The sequence below is a fragment of the Arxiozyma heterogenica genome (genome assembly GCF_036370985.1).
Source record: "Arxiozyma heterogenica strain weizmannii chromosome Unknown scaffold_22, whole genome shotgun sequence".
Taxonomy (NCBI): domain Eukaryota; kingdom Fungi; phylum Ascomycota; class Saccharomycetes; order Saccharomycetales; family Saccharomycetaceae; genus Arxiozyma; species Arxiozyma heterogenica.
Genome location: NW_027042675.1, coordinates 196,314 through 208,880, shown reverse-complemented (window position 1 = coordinate 208,880; position 12,567 = coordinate 196,314). Strand labels below are relative to the sequence as shown.

At 33.2% G+C, this 12,567-nt stretch overlaps 7 protein-coding genes across 7 annotated transcripts; 2 read left to right on the top strand and 5 right to left on the bottom strand.

Annotated features, from left to right (window-relative positions):
- Positions 1 to 142: 142 nt before the first annotated feature.
- On the top strand, positions 143 to 1,537 carry SPS22 (Sps22p; the record flags this gene model as incomplete). The annotated part of the gene is made up of 1 exon (XM_064859375.1): positions 143 to 1,537. The coding sequence occupies one exon, from the start codon at positions 143 to 145 to the stop codon at positions 1,535 to 1,537; it is 1,395 nt and encodes a 464-aa protein (XP_064713845.1).
- A 182-nt stretch (positions 1,538 to 1,719) lies between these two features.
- Positions 1,720 to 2,601, bottom strand: POF1 (nicotinamide-nucleotide adenylyltransferase; the record flags this gene model as incomplete). The annotated part of the gene is made up of 1 exon (XM_064859374.1): positions 1,720 to 2,601. One exon carries the CDS (start codon positions 2,599 to 2,601, stop codon positions 1,720 to 1,722), a length of 882 nt encoding a protein of 293 aa, XP_064713844.1.
- A 377-nt stretch (positions 2,602 to 2,978) lies between these two features.
- EMC1 (Emc1p) lies at positions 2,979 to 5,306 on the bottom strand (the record flags this gene model as incomplete). Its single annotated transcript, XM_064859373.1, has 1 exon — positions 2,979 to 5,306. One exon carries the CDS (start codon positions 5,304 to 5,306, stop codon positions 2,979 to 2,981), a length of 2,328 nt encoding a protein of 775 aa, XP_064713843.1.
- Positions 5,307 to 5,873: 567 nt separating this feature from the next.
- On the bottom strand, positions 5,874 to 7,133 carry MGR1 (Mgr1p; the record flags this gene model as incomplete). The annotated part of the gene is made up of 1 exon (XM_064859372.1): positions 5,874 to 7,133. The coding sequence occupies one exon, from the start codon at positions 7,131 to 7,133 to the stop codon at positions 5,874 to 5,876; it is 1,260 nt and encodes a 419-aa protein (XP_064713842.1).
- A 564-nt stretch (positions 7,134 to 7,697) lies between these two features.
- Positions 7,698 to 9,293, bottom strand: PDI1 (protein disulfide isomerase PDI1; the record flags this gene model as incomplete). Its single annotated transcript, XM_064859371.1, has 1 exon — positions 7,698 to 9,293. The coding sequence occupies one exon, from the start codon at positions 9,291 to 9,293 to the stop codon at positions 7,698 to 7,700; it is 1,596 nt and encodes a 531-aa protein (XP_064713841.1).
- A 158-nt stretch (positions 9,294 to 9,451) lies between these two features.
- On the bottom strand, positions 9,452 to 9,946 carry PWA37_002817 (uncharacterized protein; the record flags this gene model as incomplete). The annotated part of the gene is made up of 1 exon (XM_064859370.1): positions 9,452 to 9,946. One exon carries the CDS (start codon positions 9,944 to 9,946, stop codon positions 9,452 to 9,454), a length of 495 nt encoding a protein of 164 aa, XP_064713840.1.
- A 902-nt stretch (positions 9,947 to 10,848) lies between these two features.
- GLK1 (glucokinase) lies at positions 10,849 to 12,355 on the top strand (the record flags this gene model as incomplete). The annotated part of the gene is made up of 2 exons (XM_064859369.1): positions 10,849 to 11,932; positions 12,015 to 12,355. The coding sequence occupies 2 exons, from the start codon at positions 10,849 to 10,851 to the stop codon at positions 12,353 to 12,355; spliced, it is 1,425 nt and encodes a 474-aa protein (XP_064713839.1).
- Positions 12,356 to 12,567: the final 212 nt, after the last annotated feature.

Below are 12,567 nucleotides of genomic sequence, written 5' to 3'. Positions count from 1 at the left end.
TTGTCATTAATTTCAAACTTATTTATTTTACAATCCATTTTTTCTTTTTGACTGTTTTATCTTACACTAATTCAATTATCATTTCTGCTCTAGTATCAAACACTTAGACTAGAAATACAACAAAACAAAATATTTATTCCTAATGAAATTATCAAATATTATTTTACTAAATTTATTTTCATCAACCTCTTTATCATATCTTATCAAAACAGAGAACCTTAACAATATTGAATTGTCTAATTTGGATGTAACCGGTCAGGAAAGATTTAATAACAACCCGCATTATATTCATAATAATAAAAGAACAGGAAATGACACAAAAGATGATAAAGAATCCCAACAAGAAAATACAGTCCAAAACGATGAAATTTTATGTCCAATGGAAAGTCTTATCGTTGAAAGACAAAGTGATTTATCAATATTAGATCATTGCAACACAATCTTTAATGATTTGATTATCACTTCGGAGTATAAAGAAAATGTTTTAGATTTAAAAAAATTAACCACCATTCAAGGCCATTTAATAGTAGACAATTGTGACACTTTAATTAAATTTGTGGCCCCAAATTTACAAAAAATTAATGGAGATTTTGTATTAAACTCTTTAACATCAATAGTAATTTTAGAAGTACCCAATTTGATTGACGTTAATTCTATTCAATGGAAAATTCTACCAATTTTAAATCAAGTTGAAATTAATCCAAATATAATGGTCCGTGAAACAATAATCATTTCAGACACATCCATCTCCAATTTGGAAGGGTTCTATCCAATTAAAGAATTAGACACGTTTAACATCAATAACAACAGGTTTTTGGAAACTATTAAAGCAAGCTTAGTCAATGTTAGAACACAATTTACAATTCATGCAAATTCAAAGGATTTGCAAATTGAATTACCTTTTTTACAAGATGTTGAAAACATGACAATTAGGGATGCACACTCAATTTGGTTACCAAATTTAAAAACTGTCAGAACTAACTTGGAGTTTATTGAAAATGGTTGCGTTGATTTAGATTTAGGAACATTAGAGACTGTCGGTGGAACAGTTGGAATTATTGACAATAACTATTTATCCAAAATGTATTTTAATAATGTAACAGATATTCAGGGTGGGCTAGTCATTGATAATAACCCAAGATTAGAGAGTATTGACACCTTCCAAAAATTGAAAACAATTGGAGGTGCAATTCAATTTAAAGGAAGTTTCAAAGATACAAGTTTTCCTAATCTTAAATTAGTTAAAGGTAGTGCCTTTATTAAATCTTCATCAGCTGAGATGGATTGTAATAAATGGATTAGACCTCTAAATGGCAGATCAATTATTCGTGGGGGGAAAATCAAATGCACGTCACACAAGAAGCAAAATTCTATTAGTTTGGATGAAGATGGTAAGATCATTGATATGCAGCAAAATGAAGTTAGTGATGAAAAAGCCAATGTCACGGTCATTCCAAATACTGCAACAACCAGTCCACATTTAAAATGGGGGCAACTAATCTTTCTAGTAACTTGTCTGTTGATGCTACACCTCTGAATAAAATTTATACAATTTTTTTATTCTTTATTTTCTGTCCAGAAACTTTTTAATATTCATAAGTAGGCACAATACATTGATAGATAATTATATACTTGCTATTAATGCATAATCTATATTGTTTTATTGTTAATACATAAATATATTTGCAAAAATGAAAAAGAGATGCCAAATTAAACATACTAAGCAGAAAATATAGACTTACTTTCGCTTGATTGTATGATATATTCAATTATTTGATTTGGCAACTGTTTTTTCAAGTCATTCAATATTTCCTCATTTAACGATTTTGTTCCATGCAAAGGTACCATAAGCTTTCTAATTTTAGATGATGAAACGTTGATATACTTTGGATTGTTAGATAATATATTAATCTTATGGCCCCATTCTTTTGGTATCAGTGGTTCATATTTACCCTGTAATATGTCTTGCGAATAAGTTGATTGATTTGTAAAATCTTCAGACTCATTATCATTAACATTTGATCTTGTCAAACAACAGAATTCAACATTTTTCATAAAATGTTGCAGTACTACTGCTAGAGCCTGTGGGATATAATATTTTGGATCAAATATTCTTATAATGGTATCAAATCCAACAAGGTAAACAATCACTCCCTGATTGAAAAACTTTTTTCTGATAATAGAATCCTTGTCAACAAATTTACCAAAGATAGTTAATCCAACATAAGTAGACAAACTTTCAAAATTTTTATTTAATAACCTCGACATAATACACATCATGTCCATTCTTTTATCAAAACTTGCCGGTTTTGCCTCTTTATCAGCATTCTGAACCGATAATAGCAATAACACATGAATTTTCTTGTTAGGGTACGACTGAGAATAATATTCATATGATTTCTTGATCAGTGTATAATGACCCCAATGCGGTGGATTAAAAGAGGAATCAAGCACCAAAAGAATAGGGTTCTTTTCACCAGACTCTTCATCTGGTAGTATTCTGTCATTTCCTTCCACAATAGTAAATTCTTGGGTATTCTTATTAATCTCAAAATCTAAATATTTTTGTAAACATGATGTAAAACCAGAGGTTAACTCCATATTATCTTTTTAAAGTCCATGCAGATCCGTTCTGAAACTTATGTACGTTTTATTGGATTGAGTCCATCCAACACTTGAAAGGGCTTTTTTTTTGGAGGCAAGAGTTTATAAAAGCTAGAATCTTTTCTGGCAGCATACAAGAAAAAAAATACAAAGAAAGAAGATATGCACCTTTCACATGATAAATAAGAACTACCACAAAACAAAAGTACTTGATTTTCCAATACTGTTTTAGATAATCCAACAAGTAGGTGTGCATAAATAGTCAGTAGTAAAATCATTCTTTTAATCACTACTGATTACGTAATAAACAATAAGTAATATAAAATCTATTTATGTAAAATGTAAAACAACTATAAATATACAATCAATCTTGTTTATTCATGTACGAGCCATAAACCTTTAATCCTTCTTTTCGTGACATATGGACGCAAAAACAAATATAATAAGAGACATACTAATATGGAAACTACTAATTTACCTGTCTCAAAGTTTGGGTCAAGAACATCGAATGACCCTGATGGTGTAATCCTAGAACAAAATATATCATGCCCAACATCACAGACAATAGAAGTAGATTCTAAATTTGTTGCAATTGAACCAAGTTTAGATAATTTGCCAAACACCAAATCTCTTTTATGAGTAATAACAAACAGATCATTGATTGGGATAGTTGGAATGTATGAACTGGCCATAAATTCCTTTTTATCATCATCAGTCATCTCAGATTCTGTTTTTTTTCTTGCATCAATGATATATTTTGGCAAAAAGGTAATTTGCCCATTTGCTAATTCCAGTATAATAGATTTCGTTGTTATATCAAATTTAGTCTCCGAGATGCTCATCTTGTTAATAATTTCAGGATAATAATATGAGCGTGACATATGCTTTGGTTTGATTGATTGTTTTAATGGATTGAAGTTTTCATTATCAGGATCAGATATTCTTTCATTTGGTATTAAAGATTCGTATAATTCAATAACGTTAATTTTTTGTTCAGGGATAGGTTCTAAGCTAAAATATGAATAGATAACCCAATGCTCACCAATAAGTATATTAATTGGATAATCTATATCAACATACTCCCTGTCATGCATCTGTGATACCAATATTTCACCTTTCAAAGTATCAATAATGTTAATATAAATCTTATTAGTAATTTTGTTAAATACAATATAACTGGCAATATTTGGATATAAATATTTGTAAAGTACAGTTCTATTACCTAAGACCAAACCAGGATTAACTGTCTCAACATCATGTCTATAGGAAAATGCTACAATTTTTTCATTTGGATTATCTAGAGTTATTTGCCATGTTGGAATAACTTTATTTGTGTTATTAAGGACAACATGTCCTTTAATTGTAGTATTATCATGAGTAACAAAAAATCTCGTACTATGAATATTGTTATGTATATTTCTTAATGAAACGATCATATCAATTCGATTAGAATCCATGTCTTTACAATCCAATTGAACATGGTAGGTTTTATCATTATGACTTAATCTATTAATGTCCAATATATTACAATTAGCATTAGGTAATGAATCCTTGAAAGTTCCATTTTGCTTAAAAGTTGGTTCAAGCACTGGCTTTAACAAATTCCATATTTCATAATCACCTTGGTCATTAAATATTATTAGTTGATTCAAAGTTGCATCCCAATCAAAACTTGAAACAACATTAGATAATTTAGATTGAATTGACCAAATTTTTTCACCTCCTCTGTTAATGTCCAATGCAATAAGTTGTCTATTCTGAGTTAGAACAACTAACAATTTCTTAAACCCAAATATTAAATCGTTTGAATTTCTGAGAATTAAGCTTTTTTCACTAGTAACATTTTTCTTTAGATCAATATTAAAAAAATCAGTTATCATTCTGCCTGGAGAATAATGATGAGCTTTAGCATATTTCTTTAATCTATTGAAATTTGTTTTCACCCTAAAATTATAAGCCTGCCAAATATTATTAAAAGTGTTTTCATCATTCAATTCCATGCTAATGGAGTCCATAGAATGATCAATAATATCGACAAACTCGAAGTCCACAATATCTGTTACTGATTCATCCCTATACCATGAATTTGTAGAGATATCATTAGTTAAATTATGATAAAAATAGGTTAAATCATTAGTAGATAATAAAATCTCTAATTCTTCTAAATAGTCGGTCTTTAAATACTCAATACCTTTAAAGTTGCTTGGCAATGGAATAGATATGACTGTCAATTTAGATTCTGGATCAATCACCTTTAACATATTCTCCTCCAAGGTGATCACTATATTTTTATAATTAACCTTATTACAAAGGGAAGGTATAGTGTAATTTACATCCATGCTGGATATTTCTTTTAAATAAATATCTTTATTTAGTATAGAAAGCTGAGATGTAGCATGATCTTCATCATATAAAAGAAGATTTGCCTGTAATTCATCATACTTAACATCTACAATTCTTGAAGCAGTCACCCTTCTAGTTATTAAATTACCGTTGGTACGATTAACCAAAGATAGTAAACTTATATTATCAATATTAGAAACGATCAAAAATAGGTCTTCTTCAATATAATCACCAACAATGCATCTATATTCACCTATTGATTGCAAAGCCCAATCTGTTACACCAACCTCATCAATAAAAACAGCAAAAGTTAATCTTAGAAGTGAGAAAACCAGACAAAGCCAATTAGCCCACCACATTATTAAAGGAATCTGAGGACTAATTATATTCTTTGTATGTGTATATGTATGTCTTTATTATTATTTTATATCAGAGATTATGAGCAACCCGGCTAGATAGTCTATTCCATAAAATGTCCAATATTAAAACTACACTAATTTATTATATAAATTTTCGATAGTTTATGGAGGTGTACTCTAATTGAGTATTCCTACGTATGTTTACCTCTATACTTTTCTATGTACGAGTGAACGTATACAATTTTTCAACTAACCTTATATTTCTCAATTTTTTAGTTTCTTAAAGTTCGAGCAATATTCAAAAACGTAATTGAAAATAGAATCATCTAGAGCCAAATGAAAATGAAGTGAATGAAAGATAACATTAAAAAAGATTGAGCCACCATCTAGAAAACGATGAATAACAGGAAAAAAGCAAGGAGAATATTTGATATTATTTATAAATAAGGAGACGGTAGTTTTATAAACTTTCATATATATTGAATATATGATAATAAAAAGATCACTTAATAACATTATTAATAATAAAAAAGCATGAACACACACATGTACTTATTAACATTGTATTTACTCGTCATTTTTCTTTTTTATTGATGTAGGAATAAATTTAATACTCAAAGATGTGTCTAAAGCCAGATTTATCCATGGATCGTGCAAAGTCCAGATCTCATCTAAATCCAGATTTTCCTTAGATTTCATGGCTGGATCAATAATTATATTTCTAGCTAGAGCTTTTGTAGGAATGCTTGATGACTCTGAATTTTCGTCATTTGAATTAGAATACTCAACAGCATTTACCTTTGATAAACTATATGAATGCTTAAGAAGATGTTCTCTCCAGTTTTGATTTTTTTTGCATAATTCCGTGTATTCTTCTTCCCAACCAGGCCGTATTAAAATAGCATTACTTAAAATACTACTATTCTTGTTATCTATGTTATTATGTCTATTAATTTCCAGATTTTCCCTCATAGATAAATAATATTCTAATAGATCTAAATATTTTCCAAATGACATTGGTTTATAGTCAATAGGACCAAACCATTTAATAACTGGATTAGCTTGTTCCTTTTGAGCTTTAAGGATAGCCATACTTTGTCTCAGTTCAGTGGCATTTAATGTTTTTGTTTGTATATTTTCCCTTTCAGCTGACCCTAGAGAATTTCTATCATTATCATCATCCCACGACATATCTTCTGTATTTCTATTTCCATTCTTATTAATCTGGTCAGTTTTGATATCTAAGCTAGAATTTACAATCTTGACTATTTTTATTGAATCAATGCTTTTATCGTCTTTGTAATAATAGAATTTAATAATATCATTGAAGAATTTTTTATCTCTCATTAATTTTGCTTCATCGTACCAGGGATCAAATGGTAGTAACATTAACCTACAAAACTCTAAACATGATTGTGATAATAAGACAACACCTGTCAATAAAGCACCAATTTTCCTCCAAGTCAAATATCTACCAGACTGGAAACGAGTGGTCATCACTGTTGTCTGTGGATTAGCGAATCTATTCAAACTTGGTGGCAAATTATAATAAGTACTGCTATTACTGAATTTGACCGGCATACGGCTAGTAGTAGATAATTTATGGAACCTATAGAAGGCATAGACACCAATAGCTGTCTGAATAGATAACAGTGCCCAAAGTCCCTTTCTGTTATCTGCGGCAGGAACTAAAGGCCCCCATAATTTTAAACCTAAACTCGGTCTATTAATGAACACTTTTGAATCACTATTTTTGTCATCATTATTCCCATTGCCATCATCAAACAATAAATTGTTATTTGAATTATCTTTGGAATTATTTGACATCTTAGATTGTTTCCCTCCCTCTTGTACTACACAGAATTAAAAAAAAAAAAACAAACTAAAAATCAAAAACTCTTCAAAACAGTAAGATCGTGTATAGAATCTTATAGTTGAAGGCTCTATATATGTTAAGAGTACTCCTCAAGTAGCAAAGGTTACCACCTCAAATATGCTGTTTATCATATATGCTTAAAAATAAACGGCACTTTCATATTAATATTAGAATGAAATTTAGCTTTTTTGTCTATTTATTTATTTTTTTCATTTTCAGCTGATCGTGCTTCATTTAATTGTACATAGAAGACAAGCAAAATCACACACACATGGATACCCATATGTACATTTGCTTAAAAACCTGATAGATTCTTGCATCAGGGTGCAATGATATAGTAGCGAAATATGTTTGTAGAGATTTGACTTACATATATGTTTATATGTTTTAGCTAGAACCAAAAAAAAAAATCTATATCTATATATCAATATATATCTATTCAAATCAGTGTGTGATTTTATGTATATGAAAAAAACAAGGAGAGTTAGAAGTTAGGAAATGACTAAGGGAGATCCTCACAATTCATCGTGAACGTCGGTTTTTTCAGTTTCATCTTCATCATCTTCTTGTTCTTGTTCTAATTCTTTAGCTTCTTGATACTTTTCATAAATACCCTTACCATCAACATCGTTACCACCGTTTTCGTGAATAAATTCCAAGAAGGATTCTAAAGTTCTAGAGCCACTGTAAGTGACAGGTTCGGAATTCTTACCAGCTGGATATAGGATGATGGTTGGGAAACCTTCGATATCTACAGAGGCAATATCGTTGGCAGTTGCGTCGACTTCTGCAATAAGGACCTTCTTGTTAGCCGACTTATCAAAGGCGTAGACATCAGCTAATTCTTCGTAGACTGGGGCCAATCTCTTACAGTGACCACACCATGGAGCGTAGTATTTGACAAGAACATCCTTCTTTGGATCATTAACGATCTTTTCGTGGGTGGTAGCAACCAATTTGAAGACATTAGCTTCTTGTTCAGTTGGTTCAGGTTCAGACTTGATAGTTGGTTCCAAAGAACCCTTTAGGAATTGTTCTACATGTTTAATGATATCTTTAGATTTAATGGTGTAAGGTTTCTTTAGAGCCAAGAATTCCTCCTCAGCCAATTGAGGCAAAGCATATTTAAAGTTGGAGGTCAAATTGTGGATAACGAAGGCAGGGAATTGTTGTTTAATGTTGACATTTTCGGCGTGTCTTCCGAACTTAGTTGAATCCAAACCGACGAAATTGATTTGGCCTCTATATTTGGTGGCCAAGGAAACGAAGTCCTTGACATATTTCTCTCTTTCCTCTTGTGATGTGTAGAAGAAGTAAGCCAGTGGCAATTGAGATTCCATATATTGTTGGAAAGTTTCACCGTTGATATCACCGAAGAATGGGATAGATTGGGTCTTAATCCAGGAGACCAACTCGGATTGAAGGTCTTCTGCGTCCTGCTTAGCCTCAAAGACGAAAGGTTTGAAGTTTTCTTTGGCATCAGCCAAGTACAATTCCAAACGACCTGAAGTCTTTTCGGAGGAGACGTTCTTCAATGGTAAAGAGATGAAAACAAAATCGTCGAACAACTGGTCAGCGACGTCGTGGAAAGTTTGGTTCAATTGTAAGTCAGAATTGACGATGACAGGTAGTGTTGAGTCTCTGATGAACTCCTTGACACTTTCTGTGGAGTTGAATAGGTTGACGACTGGCAAGGAGTGTTTAATCATTGTGTTGACGATGGAGTCGTTTGTACGAGCGCCGAGATAGTCCTTTGAAAACCCGTTTTTATAGATCTTTAGAGTTGGGTAGCCAGGGATGTTTAAATCACGGCAGAATTCTTGGTTTGCCTCACAATCCAATTGAACCAATGGGATATTTAGATCAGATAAAGTTTCTGCGGCCTTGACGTATTCTGGACCTAGTCTTTTACAGTGACCACACCATGGAGCGAAGAACTCTGCTAAGAATAGGTCATTGTCCTTAACAAACTGGTCGAATTCATCAGCATCAGAGATTTTCACAACTTTTGAGTCATCTGGAGCAACAGCAGATATATCACCAGGTTGAGAAAGAACACTATCGACCAACAAGGTGGCCAGTGTAAATAATACAGATTTAGAAAATAACATTTCTTTTTTTTTTTTTAAATTTTAATAATATTATGTTATTTTAATTTTTTACCTTATTATATTTCCTTGATAAAAATAGGAAAGAAACAAGCAAACAGGAGGGAAAGACTACTAATGTCAACTAGAACCCTCACAAGCAATGTATAAATAGCTAAATATCATATGTATGTATATATACATATATGAACGCATGTGTGAGTGTATATATATATATATATATTGTAAAATTGATAGGTCGAAAGGCGTTTGGGATAAGATGGAGAGATAAACACAAAGAATTTGTCTGTCTGGACATATTTCACACACATAGAAACAAACGAAAAGGAAAAGAAATTTAAAGAACAAGGAAAAAAAAAACAAGAAAAAAAAAAAAAAAAAGAAGGCCACGGTGGCCAAACCCACACACCACACACACACACAACAAAAAAGGGGGGGGAGGAGGAGGAAGAAAAAGAAAGAAATATATTACGTAAGAGTTGTGTCGATCCATACGTGCAAAATAATACCCGGTAACGTGTCGCGTCACGTGACTGTTCTTGCAAATTGGCGGTACTTTGTACAGTTAAACCATATATACATATATATATATATATATACATATATATATAATCATTTGGTGTTGCTAGGCCGATCATGCCTATCCCCCTTAACATTCATGCGTCTTCCACGCCACAGGAAAAAAAAAGAAAATCCCATTTGGAGTCGTATTACAAGCCCTTCTGGAGATACTACAGTAAGAAGCAATAGGAATTCTACTGTAGAACAACACAAAAACATGTAAGTAGAATCTTCTCTTGTTTTTATGTCTTGTTCAATATAATGTAATATAATATGGTGTGATATAATATAATAAGGCCAAGCTAAGCCAGGCTAAGAGGTCACGTGGAATTCAACATCCACACACCAGACAAAGAAGGGGACGGCAGCCGCAAAAAAAAAAAAAGAAAACAAAGCGAAACAGAAAACAAACAACAAAGAAAACTGCAAATTGTCCGATTTCCTTGCTGTGTTTCTTCTTTTGTTATTTTCTTATGCTATTTTACCCCGCACAGACAGCATTGTGGTGTGTGGGTGTGGGTGTGGGTGCCTGCCCCCCCCTTCTCCTTTCCCCTTCTCTCCACCCACCCCTTATTTCGTGTATATTTCCTTTCTTTGGTTGTTTTCTTTTCTTGTCTTTTTCATTCAATGTGAGAGACAGGCACACCAACACACAGGTACACAGACAGACAGAGACAAACATACCGTACCGTGCGTATATACATACCGTACATACATACGTAAATAGATATCTATTATCTATCTATCCATCTATCTATCTATCTATCTATCTATCTATATATATATAGGTCTATATTTATATGGCTATGAATTTCGTGCCTTTAATGATCTTTTTTTTTTTTTTTTTTTTCTTATTCATTCATTAGAACTCTCTATTATAAAACTATTTAAAGGTTAACAACATCAACATCAACTAGATATTTAGAATAACCCCGTTGTAACTCTACTCCCTCCCCTCCCCTCTCCATCCTGGAAAAAAAGAAAAAAAAAATACACAATGTCATTTGACGATCTACACAAAGCTAAAACACAACAATTGAACGATGCTGTGGATTCCATCGTTAAAGAATTCGAAATTACTCCAGAGAAGTTAGAAGAACTGACCGAGTATTTCATTGAACAAATGGAAAAGGGTCTGGCTCCCGTGGAAAATAAAACAACAGATAAAGGGCTCCCCATGATCCCTTCCTTCGTCACTAGTACCCCCAACGGTACCGAACAAGGTATCTTACTAGCCGCAGATCTTGGTGGCACTAACTTTAGAGTCTGTTCCGTCACTCTTAATGGTGATCACACCTACTCCATGGAACAAATGAAATCCAAGATCCCAGATGAACTGTTAGAGTCCAAAGACGTCACTTCCGATCAACTGTTCGGGTATCTTGCTAGAAGAACTTTGATCTTCTTGAAGAAATACCATCCTGACTATCTTTCTTCTTCCTCCACTTCTCCTTCAACCTCTGAATCTCTACGTCTGGGTTTCACCTTTTCTTACCCAGTGGACCAAACCTCTTTAAACAGCGGTACCTTGATCAGATGGACCAAAGGGTTCAACATCCCAGACACCGTCGGCAAGGATGTCGTCCGTCTATACCAAGACCAGTTGAACCAGCTGGGCCTTGAATTCGTCAACGTCGTGGCCATGACCAATGACACAGTAGGCACCTTCCTTTCTCACTGTTACACCTCGAATAACACAGACTCTATGACCACAGGGGAGATCTCCGAACCCATCATCGGCTGTATCTTTGGTACAGGTACCAACGGTTGTTACATGGAAGAGGTCAACAAGATCACAAAGTTGCCTGCAAGCCTACGTGAGAGATTGTTGAAGGAGGGCAAGACCCACATGGTCATTAACACAGAATGGGGGTCCTTCGATAATGAACTGAAACACCTACCGGTCACCAAATATGACGTGGACATAGACCAGAAATTCTCGGCTAACCCGGGGTTCCATCTGTTCGAAAAGAGAGTCTCCGGTATGTTCCTTGGTGAATTGCTAAGAAACATCCTAGTCGATTTACATTCAAGAGGCCTGATCTTTAACCAATACAGAACAAAAGAACAACTGCCACATCGTTTACAAACCCCCCTTCGAACTGGATTCCGAAGTGCTTTCACACATCGAAATCGATGATTCCACCGGGTTGAGAGAAACAGAACTTTCCTTGTTGCAATCGCTAAGGTTACCAACCTCTCCATCCGAGAGATTGCAGATCCAGAAATTGGTACGTGCCATCTCAAGAAGATCTGCATACTTGTCCGCCGTCCCATTGGCAGCAATCACTATCAAGACAGGCGTCCTAAACAAGAGGTACCATGGTGAAGTAGAGATTGGTTGTGACGGTTCCGTCGTCGAATACTATCCAGGTTTTAGATCAATGTTGAGACATGCATTGGCATTATCACCATTAGGTGCAGAGGGAGAAAGAAAGATCCACATCAAACTTGCTAAAGACGGTTCTGGCGTCGGTGCAGCTTTATGTGCATTAGTAGCATAACACAACATTCACACATGTTTCTCCGTCTTCATTTTATTTTATTTTATTTTCTTTCCCTTTCCTTTTTTTCTTTAAATTCTTTTGATTTTTTTTTTTCTTTTCGTTTCTTTTATTTTCTTATCCTTCTAATAAATACACATATATATGATACGATATAATACGATCTATATAAGCAATGACAATAAAATGACTTTAATTCTTTAATGTTAGTT